The sequence below is a fragment of the Neomonachus schauinslandi genome, chromosome 6 (genome assembly GCF_002201575.2).
Source record: "Neomonachus schauinslandi chromosome 6, ASM220157v2, whole genome shotgun sequence".
Taxonomy (NCBI): Eukaryota; Metazoa; Chordata; class Mammalia; order Carnivora; family Phocidae; genus Neomonachus; species Neomonachus schauinslandi.
Window position 1 is genome coordinate 119,394,810 of NC_058408.1, and position 15,433 is coordinate 119,410,242.

The 15,433-nt window shown below is 37.4% G+C and overlaps 1 protein-coding gene across 1 annotated transcript in view; it reads left to right on the plus strand.

Annotated features, from left to right (window-relative positions):
* The window catches only part of HECTD2 (HECT domain E3 ubiquitin protein ligase 2), a 72,129-nt gene that overhangs the window by 23,343 nt on the left and 33,353 nt on the right, over positions 1-15,433 (plus strand). The window contains 2 exon segments of the mRNA XM_021700278.1: positions 14,086-14,224; positions 14,928-15,030. Of these exon segments, the coding sequence (XP_021555953.1) occupies positions 14,086-14,224; positions 14,928-15,030 (242 nt within the window).

A 15,433-nucleotide genomic window follows, 5' to 3' on the forward strand; every position in this document is an offset into this window, starting at 1 on the left:
GTAAATTATATTCGTGTATTATTTGTGTATACGTTACTTTATCTGAGCCTTGCAACAATCACATAAAATAGAATAGATACTAGAATCCCTGTTGTATTAGTTTTCTATTGCTGTATAACAAATTACCACAGACCTAATGGTTTAAAAGCAACACCCATTTATTAGCTGATGGCTCTTTAAGTCAGACGTCTTGGTGAGTGTGGCTGGGTTTTCTGCTCAGGGTCTCACAAGGTGTTGGCTGGGCTGGGCTCTGGGGGAAGAATCCTCCTCCCAGCATCTTCAGGTTGCTGGCAGAATCCCTGCTGACTATCAGCCAGGGCTGCTCTCAGCTCCTAAAGAGACCACTTATACAGTCTGCCACCTCTGCTCACAGACCCTCTTGGAATATTGTAGCTTTGTGTTTTAAGGCTGGTAGCAGGAGCCCTTGTGTTGAATCCCCTTCGTGTTTCCAGTCTCTCTGACTTTGTCTTTTGCAACCAGTGGGAGAAAACTCTTTGCTTGTAGAGGTCTCATGTCATTAGGTTTTGCATACCTGGATAATCTCCCTATTTTAAGGTGAGCCAATTAATTATTTTTATCTGCACAGTCCCTTTTGTCATGTAATGCAATGTAATCCTGATGGGACACCAGAAAGCTGAGACTCATGCCGGCGATCTTCGTTTCTGTTTATCACACCATTTTATAAGTATGGAAACAGGCTCAGAGAGGGTAAATGACTTGGCTGAGGTCACTGCTAAGTGTCAGAACCAAAATTCAATCCACATTTTGTAACAAAACCCTTGTTCCTTTATCTGACAGATAGAGGAAATTCCTGATTGACTTGTTTCTCTTGCCTGATTAATCATATCACATTAATCATACAACTCTAATTACATCATCTTCATACTCCCTAATGCTTCCAAAATTAAATAAAAAATTTTTACCTTGACACTCAAGGACGTTCAAAATATGACAGCTTTTCAACGTGATCTCCCACTTTTCTCCTACATATAACTACATTTTAGCTATTCTCCTGGATGCCTCATACCTTACCTCAGAGATTTTGCCAGTTTGTTCCCACTGCCTGGAATGCACTCTCCCCTCTTTTCCATCTGACACATCCTGTCCTTCAAAGCTACTTCTTTCTTAAACCTTTGCTGATTCTCTCCAACCAGATATAGTTCTTCCCTCCTTTGACTTTCCATTTAGGTTTTCTTTTGTTATTACCTCTTATCAGTCAACCCCGTCTTATGTGTTACCATTTGAATACTATTAACTCTTAGACTGTATGTTCCATGAGGGAATAAATACCTTTGTAATCCCCGCAGGCCCCAGGCAGTTACCTGTCCATCAGAGGGTCTTACAGGTACAGTTGACCAGTTGACTCTTGAATGACACAGGTTTGAACTGCATAGATCTATTCATATGCAGATTTTTTCAATAAATATAGTACAGTACAGTGAATGTATTTTCCTTGTGATTTTCTTAACATTTTATTTTTCTAGCTTATTATTTTAAGAATATGGTGTATGATACATATAACATACAAAATACATGTTAACCAACTGTTTATGTCATCAGGAAGGCTTCCAGTCAATAGTAGGCTATTAGTAGTTAAGTTTTGGGGGAGTCAAAAGTTATACATGGATTTTCAACTGCACGAGGGGTTGGCGCCCTTTCCCCCACATTGTTAAAGGGTCAGCTGTATTTATTGCATAGAGTCAAACAAGAGAGAACCCAGGACGGAGGAAATAGCTATCAGAGCGGATGTGCCAAAGCAGTAACGTCAGCTGCAGCAGTAACTCCATATCGTGCTTTCTGTGTGCCACTCCTGGTTCTGAGCGCTGTACATATGTGAATCCATTTAGTCCTTATTGCAGCTGAAGGTTGGAACTCTTTTCCCATTTCAAAGTCAAGGAAACTTAAGCCACAGAGAGTTTTAAGTGACTTGCCCTGCATGAACTTACATAGCTAATGAATGGCAGACATAGAAAAAGGAAGAGAGCCAAGGGTAGTTTTGGATAAGGCCTTCATTAAAAGAAGAGTTGGTATAAGAAAAGAAAGTGAGTCCTGAAAGAGGGAAAAGAACCGTGTCGTGCTGTGACTTAGAAATCAGCGGAAAAGAGGGGCGCCTGGATGGTTCAGTCAGTTAAGCATCCAACTCTTGGTTTTCAGCTCAGGTCATGATCTCGTGTGTTGGGAGATCAAGCCCCACATGGAGCCCTGCGTCAGGCTCCACGCTCAGTGGGGAGTCTAGTTGAGATTCTCTCCCTCTGCCCCTTCCCCAACTCGCATGCGCGCACTCTCTTTCTCTAAAATAAATAAATAAATCTTTAAGAAAAAGAGAAATCAAGGGAAAAGAAAATTTAAAGAAGAGGATTTGGTCTACGATGTCATTGCTAAGTGAGGACAAGATGAATGAGCACTGAGACAATGCCAAGGATTTGTTGTTTAATGTGTTTATTGGTGACTTTTAAAAGAACAGTTTCAGTAGGATGGTATGAGGAGAATTCAAATTATAGAAAGTTAAGGGGCAGATTAGTGGTGAGGATGTAGGGGCAATGTAGACTGCCTAGCTTGAACTGAAGATTAGCTTGAACTGAAAGAAAAGCAGGGTCTTGCAGAGTAGTGTGGTCAAGGGAAAGGATCTAATACAGAGGGAGAGACTAAAGTTGCAGTAGGAAAATAGAATAATAAAATGAACTAGTAGAATAGAGAAGTGCTATGAGGATAGGATCAAGGAAAAATGCAAAGCATAGGGGTTGAGATGTCAGCTCCAGCAAGGTTAGAAGAGCACTTGTTACTCACACTGTGGAATTAGAGGGAAGAGAGGAAGTAGGAAGAGGAAATGGAAGTAGGAAACTCAGTTCTTCTCGCCTTGAATTCACTAATCTCCTTGGAAGGTATATTAGTTTCCTCCCGCTGCTATAACATAGAACATAAACTTGATAGCTTAAAACAACAAAATTTTATTCTCTCATGGTTCTGGAGGCTAGAGGTCTGAAATCCATGCATTGGTGGAATTGGTTCCTTTTGAAGGTTCTTAGAATCTGTTCCATGCCTCTGTCCTAGCCTCTGGTGATTACCAGCAATCCTTGGTGTCTCTTGGCTTGTAGATGCGTCTCTCCAATCTTCGCCTCTGCCTTCACATGGCATTCTTTCCTGTATGTCTTTCTGTGTCCAAATTTCCCTCTTCCTGTAAGGATACCAGTCATTGAATTAGGGCCCACCCTAATCCAGTATGACTTCATCTTAATTTGCTTGCATCTACAAAGACCCTTTTTCTAAATAAATAAAATCTTTAAAAAAGGGGGGGGGGGGCACCTGGGAGGCTCAGTCATTAAGCATCTGCCTTCGACTCAGGTCATGATCCCAGGGTCCTGGGATTGAGCCCCGCATCGGGCTCCCTGCCCGGCGGGAAGACTGCTTCTCCCTCTCCCACTCCCCCTGCTTGTGTTCCCTCTCTCGCTGTGTCTCTCTCTGTCAAATAAATAAATAAAATCTTTTTTTTAAAAAAAAGACCCTTTTTCCAAATAAGGTCACATTCACAGGTCTTAGGGTTTAGGACTTCAAAATATCTTCAAACATATCTGTGTGACAGACACACACAGTTCAGCCCACAACAGTGTTGAGAATCTTAAGGACTTTGAAATGTGTGCTATGGAGAATGATAGTCAAAAAGAAAGTCATGAATAGCTCTAACCTTTTTCGTTTGGACTGTTTGTTCAAGTTCAATAGCTTTTGCTTCCACGTTGATTCCTTTATTCCATTCTGTCTATACTAAAATCCTGATGTCTGAACCAACTTGTTTGCCTACCTGTTGCACAACCTACCTGCCTCCTCCTTGGGTGGATGCATTGACTCTGAATATGGTCCATCTGTTTGAGCCCCCACACTTGTCTCTTTTTCCCTCTCATCTGTGCCAGTCTTAATGGAATCTGGATTTAGCCCCAACCTGAACTTGGAGTATTTGTATACACCACTCTAGAGGAATAGACCTCTTAGCAGACTTCTTTTACTTTATTGGAACTCCTAGTGCTGACTTCTCCTAGCTGTTTTGTCTGGATGCCACCTGGATTCAGGTGTGACTTGGAGTTCATATGTCAGGGCTGCTGCAGAAAGAATTCCTTTATTGAATGGGAAGTTAGTCAAGTCTTCCCAATGTAAGCATGTTTATAATTCCTTATCTTTTGGGAAGCCTCTTTTACTTGCCAGTAAGATTGTTTCCTCAAAGATGCATCATTCTTGGCAGTTATTACAGTTTCCTCCCTCTTCTCTGGTAGCAGGACCTATGCTGGGTATTCTCTAACAGCTTGTCTCCCCATCTGATCTTCAAGTGGTATTAGAGAAGCTGCAAAAGCCCAGCGTGGGTTTACCTAACAGCTGAGGGATGCCTTTCCTCCCTGTAGATCACATGACTAGGTCTGCCTGTCGAGTTGGCTGTCCTTTTGGAGATCAGAGAAGTGTAGGAGTTTTACCTACTACAACAGCTGTTAGGGATGATACATCTTCAGAGAAACAATATAGATGGTAAGTAATGGTGGAGGGGGATTAGCACTACGTTCTCTCTTATTCTTTTGTATCTTCCTTCTAAAGTGATTATGCCCCCTGTCAGACTTCTTTGAAACATCTTTAAACAGCGCAGAACATCTTTAAAAGAAATGAAGCAATTTCTCCCCATCTCTTTTATAATGTCTTTGCACTCTTGGAATTCAGAAAAGAGTAGACAGGAACTCTAACGTTTACCTCAAGGACACTGTTCCTCTCCCAGCTCAGTGCATTTCATGAGTTTACTCTAGAAGAGCCCTAATAGGACATAGTGAGCCCTGCAGTTTTCTACCTAACTCTGGAGAAATGCGTCCCATGATCTTTGCCACTGTGAAATAGCTCAGGGAAAAACAAAGCGGTCTTTAGCTCAAATGGTGATTGGGTCTTTGTGTGGTGGTGTCCTATGATCTCTACATCATGAAGCACCACAGAGTTTTCACAGTTCCTCCAAGAGCAACTTTTAGAGGCAGACAGAGAAACAAGCTGTTAGAAGAAACCCAGCGCAGGACTTGCCATCTGGGGAGAGACAAGGACTTGAAATAGCTGCTTTAGGAATCTTACCCTAGAATAAGTATCTCCAAAGCCTCAAATGACCCCATCTCCAGGTTTCTGTGGAGAATGAACTGATTTTAGACTAAATCTCCAAAATCCTTCCCTGGGTCAGAGTGAGTACTTTGGACTTGACTTTTCCTAACTGTGCCTAGGGGAGAAGTATATCTATCAAGAACTTAGAGTATCCTTTGGCATTTATTTGTTTACTTATCTGTCTCTTTACTAGTCTGTAGTAAATTCTTAAGCTTCTATTTTGGAGAGGGGAAGAGCTATTCTTTTTATTTTTTATATTGAAGTTAATTTTTTGAATAAGTAACACATTTGTGTGTTTCAAAAAAAAAATAAAAACTATAAAAACAGTATGTTTCTGACATCCTGTTTTTACATTCTTCCCTGCTGTCTTGTATTCTTTCCTGTGTTTCTTTATGTAAATGAAAGCAAATAAAATATACATTCTCATTTCCCACCTTTTCTTAAGGAAAAGGTAACTGCATATGCATTGTATATGTATATGCACCTTGTTTTTAGTTAGTATATCCTGGATACTTTTCTATATCAGTACATAAAGGGCTCCCTTATTCTTTTTTATAATTGTATTCCACTGTATAGGATGTACTATAACTTACTTAATAAGATCCTATTAAAAGAAATGAGTTGTGTCCATTCTTTTACTAAACAATGCCACAGTGAATGAATCTGTACATATGTCTTTTTGTGTTTCTGAGATATTCTGAGAAGTGGGATTGTTGAGTCTGAGAGTAAATGCATCTGCATTCTCCTTGAATTTTTAATTCATCTGTGTATCTCCAGGATCCAGCCTCTATGGCACATAAAGTGTTTGCTCAGTAAATAGTTTACTAAATGAGGAAATATACAGGAGACAGTTTTTCTGGGTTTCTGGTCAGTTTTCCCTGTTGGAATGTCAGACCCATCTCCATAATAAATTCTCTAAGATATGTCCAGCTTAAGACATCTGTTCCACTAGAGGTAACCTTCTGGAAAAGGGACTTTTGAATATTTTTATAACTAGACCCATAAAAGAACATTTCACCTGTGTTTTTGGTTGTAGTTTTACAAACATAAACATCATTGAACTTAGTAAAAAGTACATCTCCAAAAACTAATGAATATATTGCAATATATTTGGCTCTGGTGGCTAAAGTCCTGTGAGTCAGAGTTTTTTTCCCCCTCTTTTTCCTTTCTCTCTCCCACCTTCAATTTTATTTTTTGCCAAATGTTTAGAAAAGTCACCCTATAGACAATGATGTTAACACCACCTGTTATGACTAATCCACTCTGGTCTCCCTGTTTCAGTTGCGCAGGAACACAAGCAGGGGGAGTGAGAGAGGGAGAAGCAGGCTTCCCGCGGAGCAGGGAGCCTGATGCAGGGCTCAATCCCAGGACCCTGGGTATCATGACCTGAGCTGAAGGCAGATGCTTAATGACTGAGCCACCCAGGTGCCCCTTGTAGCTCATTTATTACCTGCCTTGTACCCACACACTGTAAATTATGATATCAAATAAGAACTGAATATTTGAGTTAATTACTACCAGTAAGTGTCATTGTGACCTTAGACATTATACTTCGCCCTCATGAGCCTTCATTTGCTCATTTATAGAATGAGGAATTGGGGCATTATGAGTTGTAAAATATCCTCTACACCAGAGTTTTATGATTTAAAGGGTTCATTTTCAAACATTGATTTTGTTTGATCCTTGTTGAGTTTTGTTTTGACCTTTCATAGTTTACCAGGTCCTACTTCCATGTAAATTTAGGGTTCAGTTTTGCTACTTGTTTTTATGCAGGTAGAAGATTTGGCATTATTTAATAGTGGGAAATACATGGGTGTGTAACTTATCCGGATGGGTTTGAATCCTGGCTCTGTAATTTATGATCCTGGAAAAGTTATTTAACCTCTCTGTGCTTGTTTTTCCATCTGTAAAATAACATAATAAAGAAGCTACCTCATAAGGTTGTAAGGATAAATGAAAAAAAGCATTTAAAAGCATTCAGTTCCATGCCTTATGAAATTCAGTAAATATGAGTGATAATATTATGGGCAGCTAAGTTGTAGGGAAGGGATTGTGATGGGCAGGAGTTTCTATTACTCTTATTTCGTGGGTAACTGCACAAATTTTTAAAACTTTGAAACATCACACATACAGAAGAATGTAATCAACAGTAGCATATGGTTTTAGTAATAATAAAAGGAAAGCACATGAACTTAGTGCTAAAATTAAGAAAAAGAATATTACAAGCTCCTGTGAACCCACCCAGTTGCATTGCCCTTCCTTTCTGTCCAGAGGTAACTACTATTCCCTTGATTTTTTTACAAAATGGTTTTGTTGTGTTTATACGTTCCTATAAACAGTATACCACTTAAATTATATCTCTAATTATACACACACACACACACGCACTGCTTAGTTTTGAAAAACAGAATAGCAAGCACAAACCTTGGATGTGTAAGGGACAATATTGCCACTATTAGGTGAAGAGATGATAGTCTGAATAGTCTCTGAATCAGATCTGGCTTCAGCTTCCGCAAGAATGTATGAGTCCTTTCTGGAGAAGTGAGCAAGGTCATGAGTGAATCCTGGGAAACAAAGGACAACTATTGGCATATCTGACAGAGCTGTGATTTGTTGGACTATCTGTGTATTAGATGTCTGGCAGAAATACGACCTCTCCAGCTGTCAGGAGTACCCCAGGTTAAAGCAGTGAGGTGAACTGAGTGCCCTCAGCTGATTCAGATAGCACAGCAAGAAATGGAGAACAGGGGTTTCATCACCCCACTGGCAAGACAAGCCAAAGTACAGATAATAGTCTGGGCTGGGCTCACCTATTCCTTCTATCTTCAGTTACAAAAGAAGAGTACAGAGGTAGTCAGGATCTTGGTGATGGCAGGCATCAAAATTACTCACTCTTAGGCCACTCTGTTCTAGTGTGTGCAGAGTACATCTCTCACCTTCCTGTCCTTTGTATAAGGTATCTGTCTCTCTAGAAGCTTGTAGAATCATCTCTTTGTCTCAGAGCGTCTGAAATTGCACAGAGCTGTGCTTGGTGTGGGTCTAGTTTCATCCCTTTTGCTTCATGTTTGGTAGGCCCTTTTCCTCTAGTAGTTCATGTCCTTGAATTCCAAGAAGTTTTCTAGAAATTTTTATTGATGATTTCCTCCCATCTGCTGCTTCTTTCTTTTTGGGTCCCCTATTATTCAAAAGCCAGACCTTCTGAACTCCTAGTTTTCTTTTTTTTTTTTTTCACTTCTATTTTCCATTTCTTTATCCTTTTGCTATATATTTTAGGGCATTTCCTCAGAACACTTCTACTAAGTATTTTGTTTCTGCTAATATGCTTTTAATGAGCAAGAATTCTTTTTTCCCTCTCTGAATATTTCTTCTTTATAGAACCCTCTTATTTCCTGGTTGTACTTTTATCCAAGTAAATTAGTGATAGGTTTTTATTTTTATGTATGTATGTATGCATGTATTTTAATCTTGAGGGTTTTTTGGGGTGGTGGTGTTGTTGTTGTTGTTTTATGCTTATCATGCCATGAATTCATAGGGAATGGGTTCCAGCAGCTCAGGCTCCTTTCCATTGGTTCTTACAAAATGTGCTTTGCTGGGTGGAGCAGGCTGGCACTTCAGTTGGACCCAAGTACCTTTCTCTTCAGCTTCCTTCTTTCTCTGATCATTTTCCTTCATGAGCTTCAAAAAGCTGTCTCGGCTCTTTGAGTGCTTAATATGCTCAATACCTACATTAATTCTCTTGGCAAGAATCTTGCCTTTAACTTGCTTGTTTACAACAATGCCAACAGCAAGCTGGGTAATACTGTAGACTCTTCCAATTTTGCCATCGTAACATCTGTGGGGCATTCCTTTTTGAACAGTGCCCATTCCTTTGATGGTGACAATATCACCTTTCTTGTAGATTGGCATCTATGTGGCCAAAGGCCATGTTTTCTAAAAGGCCTAGAGAACATATAGTGGGTGCCTTTCCCCTTTCCCTATGAGTTGATGGTTTTGGCAAATTACTGGAAGATGGTGGTTCCGGTGAAAGGCTAGTGATAGGTTTTTACATTTTTTCCCTCCCTGCATGATTCCTGACTCTTCCAGGTTGCTCTTGTTTATTTGTTTTGGTTTCCACAATATTGGAATCCCTTGAAGGCTTAGCTGAAACACTTGCCCCTGGCCTTTTCATGGACTGCTTGGCTTCCTCACAGCATGGCGACTGGACTCCAAGGTCGAGCACCCCAAAAAGAGACAGCCAAGCAGAAATTGTATTGCCTTTTGTAACCTACGAAACCTACAGCATCTCTCTGTCACATTTTCTCATTAGTGGGGACCCACTAAGGCTGGCCCACATTCCAAGGGAGAAAAGTTAGACTCCCATCTTTTCATGAAGGAATATAAAAGAATTTATGGACTTATTTTAAAACGACCACATCTTGTGAATGTAAAATCCCAAAAGAGAACCCAGATCTTTTGACTCTTTTTTTAGAACTTTTTCTTATACCCTGTTGTAGAACACAAGTCGTAACTAAAATCAGGTGTTTAGATGACATATACATGTTAAGTCTCCATGCTGCTTCAATTTTTCTATTAGATGTCCTCATACAGTTCACTCTAACAGAGGATTGTCTTTAACTCTTTTGATTGGTTTATAAGTCCTATCCATTTTGTTCTTAAATAGTTGTAGAGGTGGAAGTTAGAAATTATTAAACTAGTGGTTTTCAAACCTATTGTTATTTTTTATTTTCATAGCAAAACACTTTTTTGGAAAGTAAAATTTTTCTTAGAGCATCATTATATTAGGCAGAGAAAAACTGAGCTGCTCTGAATAAGCACATCCACCAGAGCCAGTCCCATGAGGTGGCCCTTGAAGTTCTTTGGAACCTTGGGAACAGCTGACGTAGGTAATTTCGTTTATTTTATAATGGCAAAATTAAGGCCTAAGGAGTTTCAGTGACATGTCTGAGGTTATGAAAGTTAGTAACTGAGCCAACAACAGGACCAAGTCCCTTACTTCCAAGGCTGGTGCTTTTTGTTGTTGTTGTTACTTTATTATTTACTTAATTACAAATTATTCGGGATAAAGCTTAGAGTATAGCATTTTGCACCAGTGTGTCACCAGCAGCAAACCTTTTAAAACAGTAATTCCTTTCCAGCAATAGAGGGACAAGGAGCAGGCCCAGGGTCCTCCTACTGAACACCCAACCTCCATAGAGACTCTTGTTTACCTCTGATGCTCTCGTTGCCATCTGTGCTCCATGGCCAGGAACAACCTTCAGCGTCCCAATCATGTGGCCAATTTAAAATGTCAGTCTTAATTTTGGTGGCTACAGTTGTGGAAAACCACATATTACTAGTTTCCAACCAGAGTCAGCTTATGATAGCTTCTTGAAAACAGTGAGCTGGCAAAATTTGGCTGATAATCTCACACCATTATACATAGTTGTATTATGATCTTCACGTTTTTTTCAGTACACTTCCAGCCCCCACCAGAGCTCTTATTCTTCTTGCACTGGCTTCAAGTGTTTTACTTAATGTTTCTAAGCAACCAACTAAAATTGGCAGCACTATATTAAAAGCAAGGGAAATGATTACTGCTTATCAGTTTAGCACTCCGTGTTCCCAAGTATTGGCTGAATGAAACCAAAATGACAGGTTTTCACTGATAAATATATTTTGGCTTTTTTTCAGTGTATTTATGGTATTCTATATTGCAGAAAAACCTGCATGTGATAGAACAAAGAATTGCCTGTTCTATTTATAATATCAGTGAGATGAGATTTAATTAATCTCTCATCACCACAGTTATTGATTTTCTCGTTTGAATTAGATTTTAATAACCATCTGTGAGAACAGACTGAAAGCCTGTCTCTGGAAACAATGCCTTGGTATTTAGGGACAGGAGAGCAGCTGTGAGCTGTTGTTCTTCCTTTCTTAATAGCTGAATGTCACATTCTGTAGTTTGGCTTTCATTCACTAATGTGAGCAAACGATCTGCCTTTCTTTCTGACTCGAGTACCATTTACATAGTACGTTAACATTCTGTATTATTCTTCAGTCTGAGTTACCTTGTGACCTAAAAATAAATCCTGTCTGGGCCTCTGGTTCTAATTTCACCCTATAATCCTCTTGGCCTTAGCATTACTATTTCTCTTATATAAGATCTTCCCACTCTCAGGCTTTGCCAAAATGCAGTTCTCTTACTAACTAAAATTTCACTCTTCTTCCACCTCAGCATGGTATTAATAAAAATGAGTGGGTATAAAAATGTGTATATATGCTCTGTGAGTGAATAAGTTAATTTATATTTGAATGAGTCTGTGTGTATCTAATAGTGGGTGTTTATAGCCAGGTTGGGAAAGGTGTGTGGGAAGGGATAGGAAAGGGTAAGCCTGGTGAAGAGGAAGAAAAACTGTAGAGGAGCCTCACTAGTAACAAGACTAGTGTTGGAGAGAGGAGACTATCATCTGTTTCTTTGCTGCTGAGATGCCCATTTCTTTCTTACTAATAAAGATTTCCAAACATAAGAAATCATTTGTAGAAATACCTAATTTTACTTGCTAATGAATTGAACCTCTGTCCAATACGTGCCTAAAGCAAAAATTACTAGAAATTGGATATTTCCGTATTTAATAAAGGGTATAAAAATCAGTTATAGAAGTGAATTAAAGTCATTTAATGTTTTGTACTGTCAGCACCATTGTTCTCTCCTAATACCAAACAGTGTTTCTCAGTGTGACCCTCAGACTGGCAGCATCAGCATCATCTGGTAACATGTTAGAAATACAGATTCTTGGGCCCCACCCCAGACCTACTGAATCACAAACTCTGGGGAATGGTCTAGTAATCTGTGTTTTAACAAGCTCTCCATGTGATTCTGATATACAGTAAAGGTCAAAAATCATTGCTTTTAATTATAAGAAATTGGCATCTCTGTAGTAACTTCTAATATGAAAGATATTTTATTGTAAAATATACCCTAACACTAATGAAATTTATCTTAGTTTATTGAAGTTATAGATCCAAGAATAGATATTTGATTGGGTGAGTGGATAAGGAAGGAAAGACCTTATAGCTATGTTCCTACCGTGATGATTAGATAATAGCTATGTTTGCTTAGTTGAAAATATATCCTGATTACATAAGAGTAGAATTAAATTCTACATATGTACATTTCACCTTGTAGAATTTAGAGTATATAAAATATTCACCTGTTTGGTTGGTTTGGAAGTATTAACAATTTTGAGAAAATACAATGACCAAAATAAAATGCTTGTAGATGGCTCAACAGCAGAATGGAGGAGACAGGAATAAATGAGCTGGAATATAGAACAATAGAAATTACCCAGTCTGAGCAATAGACAGAAAATAGACTAGAAAGAAAACGTGAATTATCTCAGAGACCTGTGGGACTGTAACAAAAGAGGATACCTTCTTGTCATTGGTGTCTTGGAAGGACAGGAGAAAGAGGTTAGGCTGAAAAAGTACTCAGAAATGACTGAAAGCTTCCTATATTTGGCAAGAGATATAAACCTACAGGTTCAAGAAACTGAGCAAACCACATACAGGATAAACCCAAAGAAATCTATGTCAAGACATATGATAATTTAACCTATGAAAACTAAAGACCTCTGAAAAGCAGCCAGAGAAACACAACACCTTACCTATAGGATAAGATAATCATAAACCAAGAACAGTGAAGAGGTATAAAAGGTACAATTTCTACACTTCACTCCAACTGGTAAAATGATAACACTAGTAGACTCTGATAAGTTTTGTGTATATAACATAATATTTAGAGCAAATAGAATTCTAAAAAATGTTCAAGGAACCCACAAGAAGATAGGAAAAACTTAAAAAATATAAAAAAATAAAATAAAAATGACAAACTTAAGCCCTAATAGATCAACAATTACATTAAATGTAAATGGTCTAAAATACATCAATTAAAAGAGATTGGCAGGGTAGATTAAAAACATGACCTAACTGTATGCTGTCTATAAGAAACTCAATTCAAATATAACAATATAGGCAGGTTGAAAGTAAAAGGATGGGAAAAGATATATAGTAGTGGCTATATTAATATCAGATAAAGTAGACTTAAAACAAATTACTGGAGAGAGAGGGGGATATTATATAGTGATAAAACTGGACTTATAGGAAACAATTAGAAATATTTTTTTAAATTTTAGAAATAAAACAGAAGGAACACAAAAGCAAACATACATACCAGATAATGCCTTAAGAGAACTAGAAGATGAAAAGAAGGAAATGTTTAAAATTTAAAAAGAAATGAAAAAGAGCTAAAAAAGAAATTAAAATTGAAATAGGAAGTCTAACATCTGGGTAATTGGAGCAAGGAGGGACTTGATAAGACTCTACTCCTCAACGGGTTAATGGTTTCAGAGGTGTTTATCTTGTAACAACTCATTAAGCCGTCCATTCCTTTTGTGAGATTTTTCTGTATTTGTTTTGTTTTACAATTAAAAGATTATGAAATGCAACAAAAAGGCAAACAGTGAATGGGCAAATATTTGCAAAGAAAAAAACAGAAAAATGTCATGCAAATTGATTTTTTTAAAAAGCTAAAACTATAATAAAGAATTACAGAGGATGTAAATAAATGGTTTACATATATTCAAAAAGGTAATAAACACTAAAAACATTGAGCCTCACTGAAATACTTCTTGGAAGACAACTTTCGGGAAAGGAACAAAGGAAATAGACTTTATTTATATCTTACTGTGGATAACTTTTAATTTAAGATATGGCCTAATATCTGTTGTGGGTGAAGTTGGGGTTGGGAGGGACTGGTGGCAATAGAGCCTTCAGGAGATGCCCTTTACTGTGGTAGGATTTCTGTTATATGATCCCAAGGTGAATGCAATACAAAATAATTCACTTGTTTTCTGCTCATGTTGAGTTAGCCTGACATTTTATAATTTGGAAAATTTTTACTATTAATTACATTGAATGCTTTTTTATACTTCACAGTGAGAGACCTACCACCAATTTGCCTTGATGTTAGACAAAAACAGCGCGTTTCTATAGATGCATTACCATCTGAAATGAAGGCCCCAGTTCTTTCAGAATCTGTCCTTCCTAACCAGTCCAAAACTATGAAAGACTTTCAGTAAGTTTCAGCTCACTGTTAATATGTAGACGTATAGTCATCTAATGCCAGTACTCTACATAATTTAATATTTTTGTGTGAGAAATTGAACTTGTGGCTCATTGTAAGGCATTGGTCAAGAGTGAAGACACAAAAGACTAGATGTCTCAAGTTGAATGTGAAAACAAATGTATAAATAACAGATAAGGGGTAGGTAATGTTGCCACAAAAGAAACAACACTAAATAAGAGAATATGAGTTAAAACAGACAAAAGGAAATAAAGATGGTGATAAAATAATAAAATGTTTCCTTTTTAAAAAATATTATTTCATCTACTATGTGACACATAAACCATAAAAGCTATGTCACTACTGAAAATAATCCAACGAATACTGAAGGACTAAGTGATAATGAGAAAGTAGACAGAGAAAGTAAACAAAATTTCTCAAGTTTAGCTATGAAGTAAAGGAAAGAAAGTGTTAATTGTGAGGAGCATGTCAAGAATGACCTTTCTAAAAAGCAAGTAAATGGAAAGCTGAATAAATATCATGATCCATTTAAGAATTATAAGTTCATAAACTGTATTTATATAATTGGAACATATTGTATTCAGCTTCAATATTTCAAATTACATGTTTGGTGACATTTATTTTTAAAGAAGTAATGCTATTTTATCTGAATAATATTTCTATCTGTTATAGTTAATGTTTGTTTTCATTTTAGGGAAGATATGGAAAAAGTTAAGTCATCAGGAGATTGGAAAGCAGTACATGATTTTTATCTAACAACATTTGATTCTTTCCCAGAACTAAATGCTGCATTTAAGGTAATAACACAGAAAACACATTTTTCACTTTTAGTTTTAAATTTTCCAAAAAAGATACAATAACTTAGCTCTTTTTCTACCTAATATTGACTTAAGCAGCTGTTTAAACATATATACATATTAATTTCAGAAAGTATACATATCACAAACAAATATTACTTAAGTGATATCTTAAAGATTGTTTGCATTTGTACTAATGATGATGTTTGACTCCATTCTTTCAGTTTTAAAAAACAAAGTGATTATACTGGCTAATTGAACATGATAATAAAAAATAAATAATAAAAAGTGATTAAAATAATTCTTATACATTCATTTTTCTTTCTAGCAACTTTGCCCAAAAGTTCTTTTTCATCATCCTACTAAAAAATATTAGAAATTATGAAGGAATAGTTATGGTTCA